We start from the raw sequence: 15,393 nt of genomic DNA, 5'->3' as shown, positions 1-15,393 counted from the left end.
CGATGGAGGGAGCTAGCAATGGAGCATTTTTTCCCTGGAAAAAGCAAGGCCACCAAATTAAGCTAAGAGCAACCAAGGGTAAACGGTAGGTACTCCTGTTTCTCAATGAATTAATCTAATACTGTATGTGATACATCATCATAGTAATGAATTCATGTTCATAATTACTATGATATGCTATATTCAGTATAAAATTTAACTTATTGTGAGACAAAGATTAATAGTATTATAATGTGTCAATGTGGGACGGAGAAAGTAGTCATTTCGTTACAAAGAAAATGACAAACACCCCAACATACTGGCCGTCAAACTAAGCTTTTCTTTAGGACTAAACATCCTAAATAATGCCCAGATGGATCGTCAAAGACAAAATTATGCTGCTAAGAGAAAACTCAGAGTAACACATGACGGGATTAGTCGGGTGGTTGGGATAATCCTGACAAAAAACCTGCGACAACGCTGCCGCACGGGCGTCCTTCCATCCAGGCCTCTGGTCATGTCACCCTGCGAAATTCCAGCTGCCAGCTCAAGAAATGGCACATGAAATCAGTAAAATGATCTTTGAATATTTAATCCTGGGAGAAAGAGCTAAGCTAAGCTAAATCCAAGCCAAGGAATGTGGTCCTCATGTTGTCAAATCTCCATAAGGTGCTGCTAATGAAGCATCGGTTATGCTATCATCGTGTCACATTGTCCAATCGTAAATGAAGCCAGGCAACATGGATCAGTCTGCAATATTCAAATCATGGAACAGGACGCTTGTCATGCAGCTGGGGAAGCAGGCTTGGATATCAAGGGCAATAATTAAAATACAGTTCAAGGATCAAGAACCTGGTCCTGGCAAAACAAGTTCTGAGACCCTTAAACATGGGACAATTGTCTCTGTAAACAATCAACAGGACGGCAGTAACGACATTCGGACATACTAATTCTCTCCGCCCTAGGCTCAGGTTCCACTCGTGTGCTGCTGCCTTGGTTCGGTTTTGCTGCGAGCAACAGGTTCAATATTGTTGTCAGCAAAACATGGTGCAAATCCTAGACAGCGTTATTATTAATCAAGGTTAAAATGCAAGCACTTCATATAGATAGATATACGTATATGATTTTATTTTACTTTTTTGCTGTCATAGACGAGAGAGATGTGCCATGCATGTTATGGACAATTAGAAAAAAAAGAACACAGAAAATGAAAACTACAGCATTCAGAAAGCTTCATATATAAACAGTCTTCAGAAAGACATCAACAGATGAGAGACAGAGGGAGAGCTGATGTGTGCTAATACAAAAGTAAACGGATAAAATAAATGTGATGTACACGGATAAAAATGAGTTGACAATGCATCGATGCATACTTACATGTGGCGTCCTGAAGCTGTACATGTACATTGCTTGACGTTTACTGTATTGGTACGCAAATTGGTATGCTGGTTTTATTTTGCCTGACGCAAAGGATTTGTCGCTGTTAAGCATCTAAGCTGTTATAAAGATCAAAGTTGAGGCATTCCATGGGCCACGCCCACTAGAAAAAAGAACCTCAGCTGCAGGTGAAAGAGAATCGATCAAAACTTTTGAGCAGAACAACCTCTTTTTTACTAATGGTCGGGCATAGTGATTACAGATAGAAAAAGGGTGATATCAAAGGTTTTATTCTCACTCTCTTATTTGCAGAAAAAGAGGCATTTTCACTGAATTTTGAAAAGCACTTTCTGCACAAGAGCATCTAACAAAGACGAAAGTGTAGAATGATTAAGGATAATTCCATTTTGTGCTCCAGCATAGTAGAGAGCTTTTGTACGAGACCATCAGCCAAAAAAAATGTGAGGCTCATAACATGCAACCGTCACATGAACAGCAAAGATCCAGATGCAAAGGTGGAACAACTTCGCAAATATTGGACATAAGTGGTAAAAATAAAGAGTGGCGATAGCAGACCAGCGGTTGTGTGGCTGTGCCCTACACTGGATTTAAGGTTTTACTACAGATCTTGATTCCAACACTAAAAACATCAGGTTAGGCAGAGGAACTAGGCACCAGCATGAGCCGACCATACCTTTTAATGCAACATCTTCTGGTAATCCTTTTGTGGAACATTGGAGTACAGTTTGCCCCCACTAGATTATAGCTTTCTATGAGTTGTGATATGCCCACCCTTTACTCAAAGCACTTTACTTCATAATTTTGGGAATACATAGGGCCCAGATAAATGCATATATACATTGAATGATGCCAAGATGCCTTTTTTTAATACTGAAACATCATGAACATAGTATCCCCAAATTTAAGAAATTAAACACTTAATATAGAGCTACACAGAATAAAGAGCATGCGGTTTAGTAGTTAAGTGGGAAATCAAATTCTTGACATTGTAAGTTAAATGGTTGAGGTATTGGACAGAGAGAGAGATCATATTATACGAAACAGAAATTCTAGTCAAATTACTTTCCACCAAATAAATCTCTCTATAGATACCTGACAGGTGCAAATGAAATCAGAGCACCCTAAGAAGGGGCAGGGCACTGGCAGGTAACAGAAAGAGCTTGATGGTTTGATGAATTTCATAGTGAAACCAGAGGTGTTTGACAATGGTAATCAAATGGTGTCACAGTTTCTCCAGCTTCCATTTTGAAAAAAAGAAGTTGAATCCAGAGGTTTTTGACAATGGTAATCTAATGGTGTCACAGTTTCTCCAGCTTCCATTTAGTTTTCAAAAGATAAGATTTCAGATGACATCAAGCACTAATCAATCAGTATGCCTTGTCAAACGGTTGTTAGCTGGTACAACTACACATTCCTAAGGGACATGCAAGTGCAGTTTGCTTTGCACGTTTTTCTTGAAATAAGCAGTGCCGGTCATATTCTGGCCTAGTAGCTTATAAAGCCAAGTCAAATGACATTTATTAACTTTCGAAGACTTATGGCTATGCATAACAGCTACTACAACATTAGTAGAAAAAAACAATATTAACCAAACCATAAAAACCGAGAGAAGACTACAAGATTGTTACTACTGTCTTTCCTTTCTATAAGGTACTATGCAAAATAATACTTGGATATAATGTTTCTGCAACATGGTTATATGGGCTCAGTTCAATCGACTCGTAAGAGACACATGCACCAACTATCATGCAGTGCCGCCATATGGCAGAGTATTTAACATGAAAAATCTCTTCCCTAAGTTTTTCTTTCTTCAAACTATGGCATGTGAAACACTATCACAGCCTAGTAGTCTTCTAGTACAAGAACCATGCCAAATGAGGCATAATGTGTTGGGCCAGTTAGGTATGTCAGGCCATTCATATTTAGATGGGCCGATCCAATTTACATTGAGGGGCCTAAAATAAGTAGATGATTCTACAATCCTCATTAATTTGGTTCAAAGATGAGAGCAACCCAACAGAAGATGCTCAGCATGCATTTCAATGATGCAGTAACAGATTCTTCAGAAGGTTCTGGAGATTTTAACAAGGGAACAAATGCTGCTAAATTTGGGGTATGAAAAATAATTCAAAACATAATCCTTTTTAAATACACTAAAAACTGATAGAAAAACTACATTTCGATTGAAAGAGAATCAGGAAAATGAGGGAAACTGCTAGATCCAGAGATACCACATCACTATTGATCAGAATAATTTTCAGGAACAAGGAGTTTAGAAAAGCACACGACGTGTTTAATACACTATACAGTACCGTGAAAGCAAATTCACAATAAAAGCCAGCCACAAAATGATAGATTCCAATTAAATTTTGAAGTACAATGACTAGTGATAATATTAGAAAGTACCACCAATACAGTTGTCACATCAACCACCAAAACCTGTTCAAATAGGGAAATTGGGACCTATGAGTGTTACAGCGTTTTAGGTTCTTTGTGGTTGGCATCAGAACTAATATAAGACAATTAGTCATACAAACCCAACAAGAATTAACTATTCCCTAAGATGTTTTTTTTGCACAGTAACAGTATAGGACTGAAGCAATCCCACCCGCACAATAACAACAGTAGCCCCCAAAAAAATGAGGGCACAAACAATCATCAGACAAAATATCACAATAACATCATTGGATATTTGGATAGGGGCATATGGTAGATTTTCCTCTGCTGATACTAATATTTCATTTGGCGCTCTAACAGAGGAAGATGCTAGTGTTTGGATAGATGAATGATAGTACTTACTCCTGTACTACACAAACACACCAGAAAAGACATCAACAGGCAGAGTAGGATGGCAAAGTTCTCAGGAAGGCATCTTCTTTGCATTTTTTTTCAAAAGAAATATAGATGTAGAGGCGGAAATAAAAGCTATTAAGTATCAAAGGATGATAATTGTTGAATCATGGCAGGTTCCTAAGAAAAGAAGATATGTTAGAACTTATAACAGAAAGGTAAACATATATCCCTAAACTTCGGTGGAGTCTAATTCCAAAATCCAAACAATTGCACATGTAAGATTGAAGACATGTCACGTATGCAAATAGATAAGCAAAGCAAAGATTCTGTAGAAGTTGGGATCTGAAAGGACCAAAGCAGTATTATCCCTTGGTATGTCTGAACTCCAGAAAATAATCTGGATTGAATCAACCAAGTTTAAGAAATTTGTGTGATTATGTCAAATTTAGCATGTTATTTACAAGTTCTCAGCAGTCAAACAAAGATGATCTGCAGACACTTAATTGTTACAGCTAGCCCAGATTACCAAAAGCTCTTAGCGATGAGGCCATGAGGGCCAAAATAGGATGCCAGGGCAGCCAAAACTGTAACTGAAGTTTCTTTTTTCAAAAAGAAAAAAAAAAGTAGAACTAAGGGAAATACTACTACTTCTTAATTGGCTTTCTACAAGAGCTTCCCCCTTGCCTTACCAAGTAGAATAAGGAATAGTAAATAACACTAACATTGGAAGGTAGATTCTATTTGCCATGATTTAGCCGCTATCTTCATATCAAGAATATGAATTATAGTAATGGCACATAACAATAACCAGTACTACAAAAGCATAAATAAACTAGATAAATTGCAGGCATATTCATTCAAGCATCACAAACTGGATAGAGATATTAAAAGCAGTACTAATACAAACAAATATCTTGAGCCAGATACAACACCACGACCGTTTTCTCCATTAGCCAAGCTCAAATAACCGAAAACTTACCATTAAGGGAGTAAAAGTGTAAAACTACAATACTTACAACTGAAGTAATGCAATATGTCATTACATACAATAGGTCAACAGCCGCAGTTTAAAGCTCCTCAAAGATTATCATCTCATGATGTTCAATAGTCTGTCTTAGTGGACACAAGTTGATATGCTCTAGCCAGCTTCCCGTCACCAGAATCATTTGGCTGCCAAGACCAAGTTGTACCATTATTCCTCAGCTCAGTCCTCAACCTCACCACAAGCATTAACAAAACCAACAACAATCCCGCAAAAATGAAACCACACAGCAGTGAGCGAGCAAATTCTCCGATCCCCTTGCTAGCCACATACTCCATGCCCAGAGAAACTGCAAAATCCCCATCAATACCACCATTTGTTCTGTTCATCCTCATTATCTCTACAGCATTAAGAATACCGCTCACTTCGTCTGATCGGCTATTCTTCGAGCCACCAATGGCCAATTTCAGGGCCCCTTCATCCTCAACATCCACAACAAAGTCGATGTAATATGGATAGGCTAAGAATCCAGTGGCACCAGAGATATCGAAATCCTTTACTGCTAGCTGACCATTGACATAGATATCAAAGTAAAGCTCATTTAGAGCCTTGCTCACGATGTCACAGAAGTGCATACGCACTAGGTACCTGCTGGAAGCAGACACGGGAAATCCCCATGTCACTTTGCCCTGTGAGCTCACTGACCTCGCCGAGTTGTACACGTTGTCAGGAGCAACCTCCCGTGTCATCAATCTGCTACCCTTGGGATAAGCAATCCGGCCACCGAACGACCAGACCCCGCTGTTGGATGATTCCGTGCTGACGAGGAAGCGCTCGTCGTTGACCCATGTTCGCCACAGCGTGTCGTTGAACGGTGTGACCTTGCGGCCCGCGACGTTGATCCGATAGAGCATCTCATAGACCTGAGACGACAATCCATTGGTCTGGTCAGTGCCGCTGCTCGTGACGAGGGTGCCGATGTCGCCGACGAGCTCATCGGGGGCCGAGACGAGCTCGATGGCGTTGACGAAGGCGTTAGAGCCCGACTCGGGGACGAAGGTGAGGACGAGGACGTCGGAGTGGACGGGTAGGATGAACTCCTTCACGACGGGGGCCGACGCGGAGAAGTTGTGGAGGAGGAGGAATCCGGCGGCGCCGACGTGGAAGCGCGCGGACGCGAGCGCGGGCTCGAAGGGGTAGAAGTGGAGGCGCAGGACGTGGTACCCGCGGCGGCGGACGGCGAGGTCGTAGGACGCGCGGCAGGAGAAGACCCGCGCGGCGGCGTGGAGAGGGGTCGGCTGCGGGGCCGCGCTGGAGGCCGCGGACGGGAGGGTAGGTGCCGGGGAGCGGAGGCGCGTGGAGGCGCAGCCGGAGTCGGGGACGAAGCGTCGGCCGTCGGGGAGCACGGCCGGTGCCGTCGCGCCGCAGGCGAGGAGGTGGTTGTCCGCCGGGGCGAAGCGGGCGGCGGAGGCGGAGGCGAGCAGGCACAGCAGGAGGGGGACGGCGAGAACACTAGCCATGGCGGATTGGTGTGGGGGATTCGGCGAAGGGGAAGAGGAAGAAATGGAGGCCAGCTGTGGATTGGCGAGCGGAGTTGGGGAGGAATCGGTCGATCAATCAATTCACCGCGTCGCGTGCGACGAGCCGAGGACTCGCTGGATGGTGGGGCCCACGCGTCGTGGCTGTGCCGGTTGGTTTAGGTATTTTAATGCTCTGATCAGCGTGGGCTTTTATCTTTTTCGTTTGGGCCGTGGATTTGGTTGGGCTTGCGGAGGGGAGAGCATCTGTACACGTTTTGGCCCAAGTACCATAGCTTTTTGCCTTGCAGTTTGGGCTGTCTCTTTCGCCGTGGACATATCGGTTGCCACCTGAATAGGGCAGTAGTGATTTCTGGTTGCAACTTGGAATTGTAGTCAAAATTAAACAGTCAAAGGATAATAGATAAAAAATGGTTTAGATTAGTCAGCAGGGCAGTGCGATTACGACGGCACGGTCAGGGGTCAGCACCTGATAATTAAACGAAAAGGAAATAGCCCAAAGAATTTGGCTTTACCTGGTTATTACTCTTTCCTGGGCGCATGCACGCGTGCCGTCCTTCCAGTCAAAGCAGAAGGAAGACAATCAGGGGATTCTGAAGAATGCGTGCATTGCAGCTATGCACGTCCCAGTTTGGCTGAGTTCTAACCACACAATTCGTGTATGTCATGATCATCGTAGTATGCAAAAGCTTCGGCGAGATCGAATTTGGAAAAAAAGTTTTTTTTTTTTTGGTTTCTTTAATGGCATTGGCGGGACGGCGGCTTTTCTAGGCCAGCAGTCGTGTGAACCATACTCTAAAGCCAGTAGTTTAGGAATGATCCCATTAATGAATGTACCACTAACAAGATAATCATTATAATCATCATCTAATCAAAGAGTTAGGTGGAACGCGGTAACGAGAATTTGGCCTCATCAGGCTGACGCCAGACAAGCGTAGGAGTACCATACAACTCAACTGTACAAAGTCTCTGTCAAGGTCCTGCAGAGAATTGTTGTTTGTACTATAAAACGGCCTCCCGTGGCCAATTGGGAAGAAAGAACAGACAAAGGATTTTGTTCTCATCTGAACATATAAAATGATCTGTTCATCCTGGGTCAAGTCATTTCGTCACGCGCTAACATATGAAATGAATCCACGATGCAGACAGCAAGGACAGAAAAAATTGCAACACCAATTTTGCTGCAGATTACGGTATTCCGTTCGTGTTCAGCAAAATTTCTGAAGACGTATCGTTGCTGCGACGTGCATGGGTTTTGGATTCAGAGAATAGATCAGCATAAAAAAAAAGAGAGGAAAAATTATGGTTACAAACTTCTCTATCTGAGTCTGACCGACTGTTGGTTCACTGACCAGCTGATTGATCAACGGCCATCGCCGCTGCTGAGCTGCGAGAAGGCCTTGCTGTTGGCGATCCCCGAGTCGGTCACGCTGTCATCCATGAGGAAGCTCGTGGACGACGGCACCCAGCGCGGCACGACCACGTCGGCGGGGAACTGCGTGGCGACGGCGCCGCTGTCCTCGAACGCGTCCCTGTTGACGTGCGTCTCCTGCAGCTGCAGGCAGTACTCGAGGTTCCACAGCACGTCGCCCATGGACGGCCGGTCCAGGCCGTAGTCCGCCAGGCACTTCTCCGCGGTCTCGGCGAACTTGCGCAGCGAGTTGTCGTTCACCTGCCCGGCGATCCTCGGGTCGGTGATCTTGGCGAGCTCCCCTTTCTGCTGCAGGCTAACCGCCCACTCGGCGAGGTTGATCTCGTCGCGCTCAAGGCTCTGGTCGATCACCGGCCGCGCGCAGAGCACCTCGAACAGCACGACGCCGAAGGAGTAGACGTCGGACCGGTCCGTCAGCTGCTGCGTCTTGAAGTACTCCGGGTCGAGGTAGCCGAAGCTTCCCTTCACTGCCGTGCTCACGTGCGTCTCCCCGAACGACGGCCCGATCCGCGACAGCCCGAAGTCGGCCACCTTGGCGATGAACGCGTCGCCGAGGAGGATGTTGGTCGACTTGACGTCGCGGTGGATGATGTTCTCGGAGTAGCCGGTGTGCAGGTAGTGCAGGCCCCTCGCCGCGCCGATGCAGATCTCCAGCCGCTGCTTCCACGACAGCGCCGGCTCCTCCGACCCGTAGAGGTGGCTCCTCAGCGTGCCCTTCTCCATGTACTCGTACACCAGTATCATCTCCGACTGCTCGTTGCAGTAGCCGATGAGGGAGACCAGGTGGCGGTGCCGGATGCGGGACAGCACCTCGATCTCCGTCTGGAACTCCGGCAGCCCCTGCTTGGAGGCGCGCATGGCGCGCTTCACCGCCACGCGGGTGCCGTCGCGGAGCACGCCGCTGTACACGTTCCCGAACCCGCCGACGCCGATGAGGTTGCGCTCGTTGAAGTTCTCCGTGGCCGCCGTGATGTCCGCCAGCGAGATGTTGAGCTGCATGCTCATCCTGTGCAGCCCGCCGGTCATGCCCGCGCCCGACGCGTTCGACATGTCAACCCAGCTGGAGCCGTCCTGCGTGTGCTGCGACCACGGCAGCTGCGTGCTCTCCTTCTCCTCCGGCGCCGGAGTCGGTGCCTGTCTACGCCTGCGCAGCACGGCGAGCAAGCAGAGCAGCGCGCACGCAAGAACAGCGACGCCGAGCGCCGCCGAGAGCGTGACGATGAGAATCTTCTTCCTCCTGCCGTGCGATCCGGCGGAGTTCAAATTATCGGCGCGCCGCAGCTTCATGATCTCCAGCCCATTGAGCATGCCGCCTGCATCGCTTTTGTCCGACTTGCCGATGCTGATGGTGAGGTTCCCGGTGGTCGGGGCCGTGGCCGCGTAGTCCAGGTAAAAAGCCTCGTTGGGCTGCTCCGCCGCGTCCGCTGCGTTTCGGTCGAGGTCTTTGGAAGCAAGCCTCTGCGCGACGTAGACGTCGAAGACGATGCCGGCTCCTACAGTGGAGGTCACCACCGAGTAGTCGCACCAGTGGAGGCGGACGAGGTAGTCGGAGTCGGACCCCGGTGCCGGCGGCGGAAGCGCGAAGGTCCACGTCAAGTTGAAAGGCCCCGGAGTGAGGAACAACTGCTGGCTCGTCATGTTCATGGCGCGCTGCGTCTTGTACACGCTGTCCGGCGCCACCTCCCTCGTGTATCCGATCGACGTGCCGTAGATGATCCGGGTCGAGGTCAAGTTCACCTCCGAGAGCCCCCTGGGGCTGGAGAAGTAGGGGTCGTCGGGGAGCCACGTCCGCCACAGCGTGTCGTTCGCCGGGGTCACCTTGGATCCCCCGACGTTGAGGCGGTACACCGTCTCCAGCGCCTGCTGCGGCCACGCGTTCACGTCGCCGCTGTCGACCAGGGCGCCCACCGGCTTCACCGGGCGTCTCCACAGCAGCTCCGGCGGAGCCGGGAACAGCTCGATGGCGCTGACGAATGCGGTGGAGCCGGCGTCCGGCGTGAACTTGACGCGGAACTCGCCGGAGCCGTCCCCCGGGACGAAGTACTCCTTGACGACGCCGTCGCGCGGCGGCGAGAAGGAGGAGAGTAGGGTGTAGGCATCGCGAACAGAGACGGAGAAGCTCGCGGACGAGAGGTTCACAGAGGAGGAACTGGTGAAAGGGAAGAAATGGAGGCGGAGGACGCGGGACACGTTGGCCGTGGCGGTGTCCGGGTCGGCGAAGCTGTACGAGAACCCCGAGCCCGCCGCGCGCGCGGCAGCGTAGAGAGGGGGGATCGTGTTGGAGCCGGTGCTCGTCACTGCCGGGACACGGCCGGCGGACGAGAGGAAGGGAGCGTCCGGGACGAAGGTGCGCGCTGGGGAGTCGCCTGGGAAGGAGACGTTGGAGGCGGCGCCGCAGGCGAGGAAGTAGGGGAAGGCGGCGAGGGCGGTGGACGGGAGTAACGGGAGGAGGAGGAGGATGACGATGACGGTGGCCATTGAGGCGGTAGTGGAGGCGTGGTCGTGGCGCCACTGCCGCGTCCACGAGAGAATGAGACGGAAGCGGACGAGTGTGCGGACGGTGCGGGTGGTGGTGTCGGAAGGGAGAGGGAAGGACGAGTGCGATGCGGACATGCGGTGGAGTGGTGTGTGGAGTCGGGCGCGGGGAAGTGGACTCGGACTCTCGGAGGAAGATGGGACAACGACCGGAGGGCAGCGCGTGGTGGAATACTGGAATAGTGGAATTGACAATGGAGTGGACGCTGATTGGGTCATCACATTTTCCTATGCCCCTCGCCCACTGAGTACCGATTTGTTCGGCTCAAAACAAAGCATGATGCTGATTGCAAATTTCTGCTCTGTTCTTCTACTTGTATGGTAGGTATGCCATCTTCTCGATTTTGTTTGTGTCTCTCTTTTTTCATAGGTTGCCACTTCCCAGAACCTGATTGATAGCTTTGCTATCCCTTTGCTGTAGCTCTATAATTTGCCAATTTACATACATTGTTATCTTCGCAACATGATTTTTGTTTCGCTCCGTGTGCTCATGAACCGCACTCTGCCGCCGGTGCAGCGGAAGACCAGATCGCCACCGTCGGATTACGCGAGTGGTAGACCGATGTTTGGGCTCTTCTGCACCGCTCATTTAACGCTATGACTTGATCACACGGTTGAAAGGAACTATTGGGCTTGTGCTTCTATCACTTTGGCCCAAGTAGGATTTCGTCAGGACATCTCGGGCCGACTCGGTAAAGGAACCCAGACGCGCCTAAGGATCAGTCGACCGTTCAATTTACGTGTAAAAACTAATTTAAACTGACTTTTCTCTTAAATTACTTATCCAAATTATAATCCGATTGCACCATTAAATTTATTGCAATTAAATCTTCAAAACAAGACCACACATGGATATATTCCGACGAAATGTTTTTAAGCTTATTATTAAAATATTTTTAAATGTTGCATGATGTTCCACCAGGTATATCGGAATTGTTTCACTAAGTAGATCGAAAATGTTTCACTCGTTTAAATCGGGTGTTATTTCAACTTATATAAAAACAATGTTTCAGCAATAGGGAAAGATTGTTTCAGTTCACTGTAACATTTGATTCATACATAGTGAAATATTGTAAATACACTAGGTGAAATATTTTTCTGTGGAACAAAAAATAAAACGAATTCCCTTAATAGGGGTTTCCAAAATATGTGGGTTTTTTTTGTTGCAATGGAATATTTCAGTTAACTGCAACATTAGATCTATACATAGTGAAATATTGTGAGTACATTAGGTGAAACATTTTTTGTGGAACAAAAAATAAACCAAATTCTCTTAATAGAGGGTTTTCAAAATATGTGGTTGATTTGTTGTAATTTGCAGGTGGGCAGGCATTGTGGTGAGGCCAGCGGCATGCATGCAGGCGTGTGGGGGGAGGGCCGCGCGGGGGGAGCGCCCGATCGGGCTTCCCCGGCGTTGGGCGACCGGGTGTGAGCATTTTCCAAAGGAACTCAGCAGAGGCTGCATCCCTTTCGGTTAGTGGAATAAGTTTACTTTAGATCCCTCAATTTGTCATCGAGCTTGAAATTCATCCCTAAACCGAAATACTCGTATCAAATAACGAGTCTCTCAATTTACAAAACCGAAACACCCGAAGTACTAGGTAGTATTATACCCGGTTTCACCTGACGTGGCTTGTTGAGTCAGTATGGGCCCCATGCATGCACCACATGTCAGTGACACTTACCTCTCTCTTTCCCTCCCCTCAATTCCCACCTCACCAAACAGGTATCTGATTTTATAAATTGGGGGACCGTTATATCTGATATTTCGGTTCCTGTTATATCCTGTTGTAAATTGACAAATTTCAGACTCGGCGACGAAGTGAAATTATTCATCGGTTAGTTGATACATGGCCCGTGGGCTATTTGAACACTCGTAGCCTCTGGGCTTCACCTGTTTGCCAGATTATTTGAACACCTCGACAGTCGACGGGCTCACAAACAAACAAGCCTGTCGCCGTTCGCAGCAGCACTGCCCGTTCTTCTACAACGCCCACAAGTGCGCCACATTTTCGCCAGTACAGTGTTGTATCAAGGTGACAATGAATTAGTGAGACGATGAGTTCGGTTACTTACATACACCTATTATCTAAGGTTACAGCTCATTAGCCGAAGCAAGCAGTAACCGAGCGATCCGCCGTGCACCGCGCGAGGTGGGCACGGCCTGCTCCGATACCGTCCTTGATGCTTGATGGTTTTCGCTTTCTGCTCTCGTTTTGCTGTCCTAGCAACTGATCCTAGCTAGCTTCCCTGCGCGAACCAAAGGCAACGCGCGCGAGCTGGTGATCAGATCAATAATGCCATATCGGAAAATTGTTAATGGAGGTGACCTACCTGGCTACCTGAATTCTGGCGAACTCGCCGCCCCTGCAAACGCCAACATTGATGGTCATCTTCCGGTCCTTCCCTTGCTTGGGTGACGACATCACCCTGCAGCAATTCCTCCTCGGAGACTGCACGCACGCCGGTTTAAGAGCAACATTGCAGAAATCAAGCTTTTTTTTTTGTACGAATCAATTCAGTTTTTAACTACGGTGTGTGTTTGATTACCCTTTTCCAGAGGTTGGGGTCGGGCTTCTTGAGGACGATGACGCGGTCGAGCAGCGCGGCAGGGTCAAGGATGCGCCAGCCGCACTTGACGGGCGCGACGCGGCGGCGCTCGTACTCGGTGACGGTGGTGTTGCGGCGGCGGTCGAGGCGGGACTGCCGCATGTAGTACACCTGCGGCGTCTGGCACGGCTGGCGCGCCACGGGCCGCGTGTTGAAGGCGTACGCCGTGTAGTCGGCGCGGCGGTACCAGTTGAGGAACGTGCGCATGGGCATCTCCATCTCCCGCGGCGACAGCACCCCGCGCGTCACCACCACCGCGAACCCCCACGACACCGACACCGTCCACTGCTTGTCGCCGTCGTAGCACACCGACTGCTGCGCCACGCCAGCCGAGTCCAGCCGCGCGGGCCCCTCGAACAGCCGCCTCAGCGCCGCCGTCCGCGACCTCGTCGTCGGGAACACCGGCTGCAGGAAGTCCAGGTGGTGCAGCGTCACCAGGGGCACCACCGGGTGCGCGCCCAGGAGGCCCAGCACGTCGCCCCACAGGTCGCACTGGTGGAAACCCAGGTGGCGCGTCAGCGGCACGCCCAGCTCCGCCATGCACGCGTGGATGCGGTCGTCGCTGCCGTAGAGCGCCGGGTACCGGTCGATGCACCCGTCCTGCATGTGCGCCAACTGCGCGGCCAGGGCGCGGCTGATGGCGAACCCGCCGCCGCCGAACGCCATGCCGTACGAGAAGATGAGGTTCTGGATGTGGCTCTCCGACGGGTTCCCGATGTAGTACGGCTGCGTGTGGTCGTATCGGGACAGAACGTCCACGAGGTTGTCCGGGAAGAACACCGTGTCGTCGTCGCCCATCACGAACCACCGCGCGCCGGGGAGGCCCAGCCGGAAGCTCTCCGACACGATGCGGGTGATCCGCAGCGCCGACCGGCTGCCGCGGCCGTGCGTGTACGGGAACTTGGTCGTGTTCCCGCTGATCTTGATTCCGGGAAGCCCCGTGGAAGCGTTCCTCGAGTAGAACTCGTACACCGGCTTGTCCAGCCACACGAACCCGCGCATCTGCTCCGGCCGCCACCATGTTCTGATGTACTCCCTCCGGCTCTTCCAGAGCTCCGAAGAGGCGGCAATGCCGAACACAATGTGACCCAGCCCGGTCGGCGCGGCGTCATCAGACGGCGGCGACGAGTCGTTACGCCTGTTGCCAGCATCGCCGGCGGCCGCGAGATGTGCAACGTCGCCACTGGCAAGGCTCTCCTCCGGGCACGAGCTACCCGAGTAGAACGGCGACACGGCGAGGGCAACGACGTACAGGGCGAGCACCGGGAGGAGAAAGTAGAGGAGGAGGCTGCAGAGGAAGAAGGATGCCTTGCACTTGGGCGCCTTGCCGGCGGCGTGCATGACAATGGCGTCCTTGTGATGATGCCGATCGCCGCCTCCTCCTTTCATGCCAAATAAGGCCTGGAAAAGGAGATGACGACGACAGTGGTGGCCAAGATCGATGAGCGGCCAAAAGAGCACAGATCACTAATGGCCACATGGTTAAAAATAGCGTAGTAGTGGAGTGCACCGTGTTCGTCTGTTCGTTCGTTCCAGTCTACGTGTTTGAGGGCGAGTCGCTCTGTGGAGCATATAGGGAACAGAAATTGTAGGCCCCAGTTGCAACCTGGACTGATTACCCATAAATAGCATGGTCAGTGGTCTATGATCAAGTCGCGTTTGTAGGATCACTGGTTTCTCCTCTGGGCCTGACGGTCATGGGCTCCAGCACCCAGCCCAATAGCCCATGCGTTCTCGAATGTTTTTTATTTTTATTTTTTAATATTTACAGAAATATTATACAGGCGAAAATATTTACATAAGTAGACCACGCAACCCTCCTTGAGAATGGTAGGGTGACGTGTGTGAGCAGGCGCCGGAGGCCGCTAAGCGGGTATGCGAATTTTACGTGCGGCGAAAATTGCATTTCACCCGGCAAGGGACCTCAACGCAAAATATGCACACGACGCCGTGTGCTACGTCACCTTGCCGCTCTCCACTTGTGCGGCAGGATATATTTTTGTAAACATTTTTGCCAGTATAATATTTCTATAAATATTAAAACAAAAAAATTTAAAAATGAAAAAAGTTCATGCGTTCTCCGCATCCTGTTTTTTATTTTTTTTTTCCGAAAAAAAAATCGCGCA

At 49.7% G+C, this 15,393-nt stretch overlaps 3 protein-coding genes across 4 annotated transcripts; all 3 read right to left on the bottom strand.

The window, feature by feature from the left end:
* Positions 1-5,026: 5,026 nt before the first annotated feature.
* Positions 5,027-6,763, bottom strand: LOC127768007 (probable receptor-like protein kinase At5g24010). Its single transcript, XM_052293508.1, has one exon. The coding sequence runs from the start codon at positions 6,670-6,672 to the stop codon at positions 5,272-5,274; it is 1,401 nt and encodes a 466-aa protein (XP_052149468.1). The 5' UTR covers positions 6,673-6,763; the 3' UTR covers positions 5,027-5,271.
* An 834-nt stretch (positions 6,764-7,597) lies between these two features.
* LOC127768500 (probable receptor-like protein kinase At5g24010) lies at positions 7,598-10,743 on the bottom strand. The gene has a single exon (XM_052294089.1). It carries the CDS (start codon positions 10,733-10,735, stop codon positions 8,054-8,056), a length of 2,682 nt encoding a protein of 893 aa, XP_052150049.1. The 5' UTR covers positions 10,736-10,743; the 3' UTR covers positions 7,598-8,053.
* Positions 10,744-12,332: 1,589 nt separating this feature from the next.
* On the bottom strand, positions 12,333-14,703 carry LOC127768050 (uncharacterized). Of its 2 annotated transcripts, none has more exons than XM_052293558.1 (3): positions 13,208-14,703; positions 13,000-13,110; positions 12,333-12,907 (listed from the first exon to the last, which is right to left on the bottom strand). In XM_052293558.1, exons 1-3 carry the CDS (start codon positions 14,654-14,656, stop codon positions 12,899-12,901), a joined length of 1,569 nt encoding a protein of 522 aa, XP_052149518.1. In that variant the 5' UTR covers positions 14,657-14,703; the 3' UTR covers positions 12,333-12,898. The 2 variants fall into 2 exon arrangements, with proteins under 2 accessions (XP_052149518.1, XP_052149517.1); XM_052293557.1 differs by having other exon boundaries at positions 12,336-12,907; positions 12,992-13,110.
* Between the last annotated feature and the right edge of the window lie 690 nt (positions 14,704-15,393).

The sequence above is a fragment of the Oryza glaberrima genome, chromosome 3, assembly GCF_000147395.1.
Source record: "Oryza glaberrima chromosome 3, OglaRS2, whole genome shotgun sequence".
Classification (NCBI taxonomy): domain Eukaryota; kingdom Viridiplantae; phylum Streptophyta; class Magnoliopsida; order Poales; family Poaceae; genus Oryza; species Oryza glaberrima.
This window is presented reverse-complemented; position numbering and strand designations above follow the sequence as displayed.

Excerpts from the sequence above, each read along its gene's own strand:
- LOC127768007 (XM_052293508.1), bottom strand. The coding sequence starts at position 6,672 with ATGGCTAGTGTTCTCGCCGTCCCCCTCCTGCTGTGCCTGCTCGCCTCC.
- LOC127768500 (XM_052294089.1), bottom strand. The coding sequence starts at position 10,735 with ATGTCCGCATCGCACTCGTCCTTCCCTCTCCCTTCCGACACCACCACC.
- LOC127768050 (XM_052293557.1), bottom strand. The coding sequence starts at position 14,656 with ATGAAAGGAGGAGGCGGCGATCGGCATCATCACAAGGACGCCATTGTC. Across the intron at positions 13,111-13,207 it reads ACCCCAACCTCTGGAAAAGG|TCTCCGAGGAGGAATTGCTG; the intron begins GTAATCAAACAC and ends GCGTGCGTGCAG.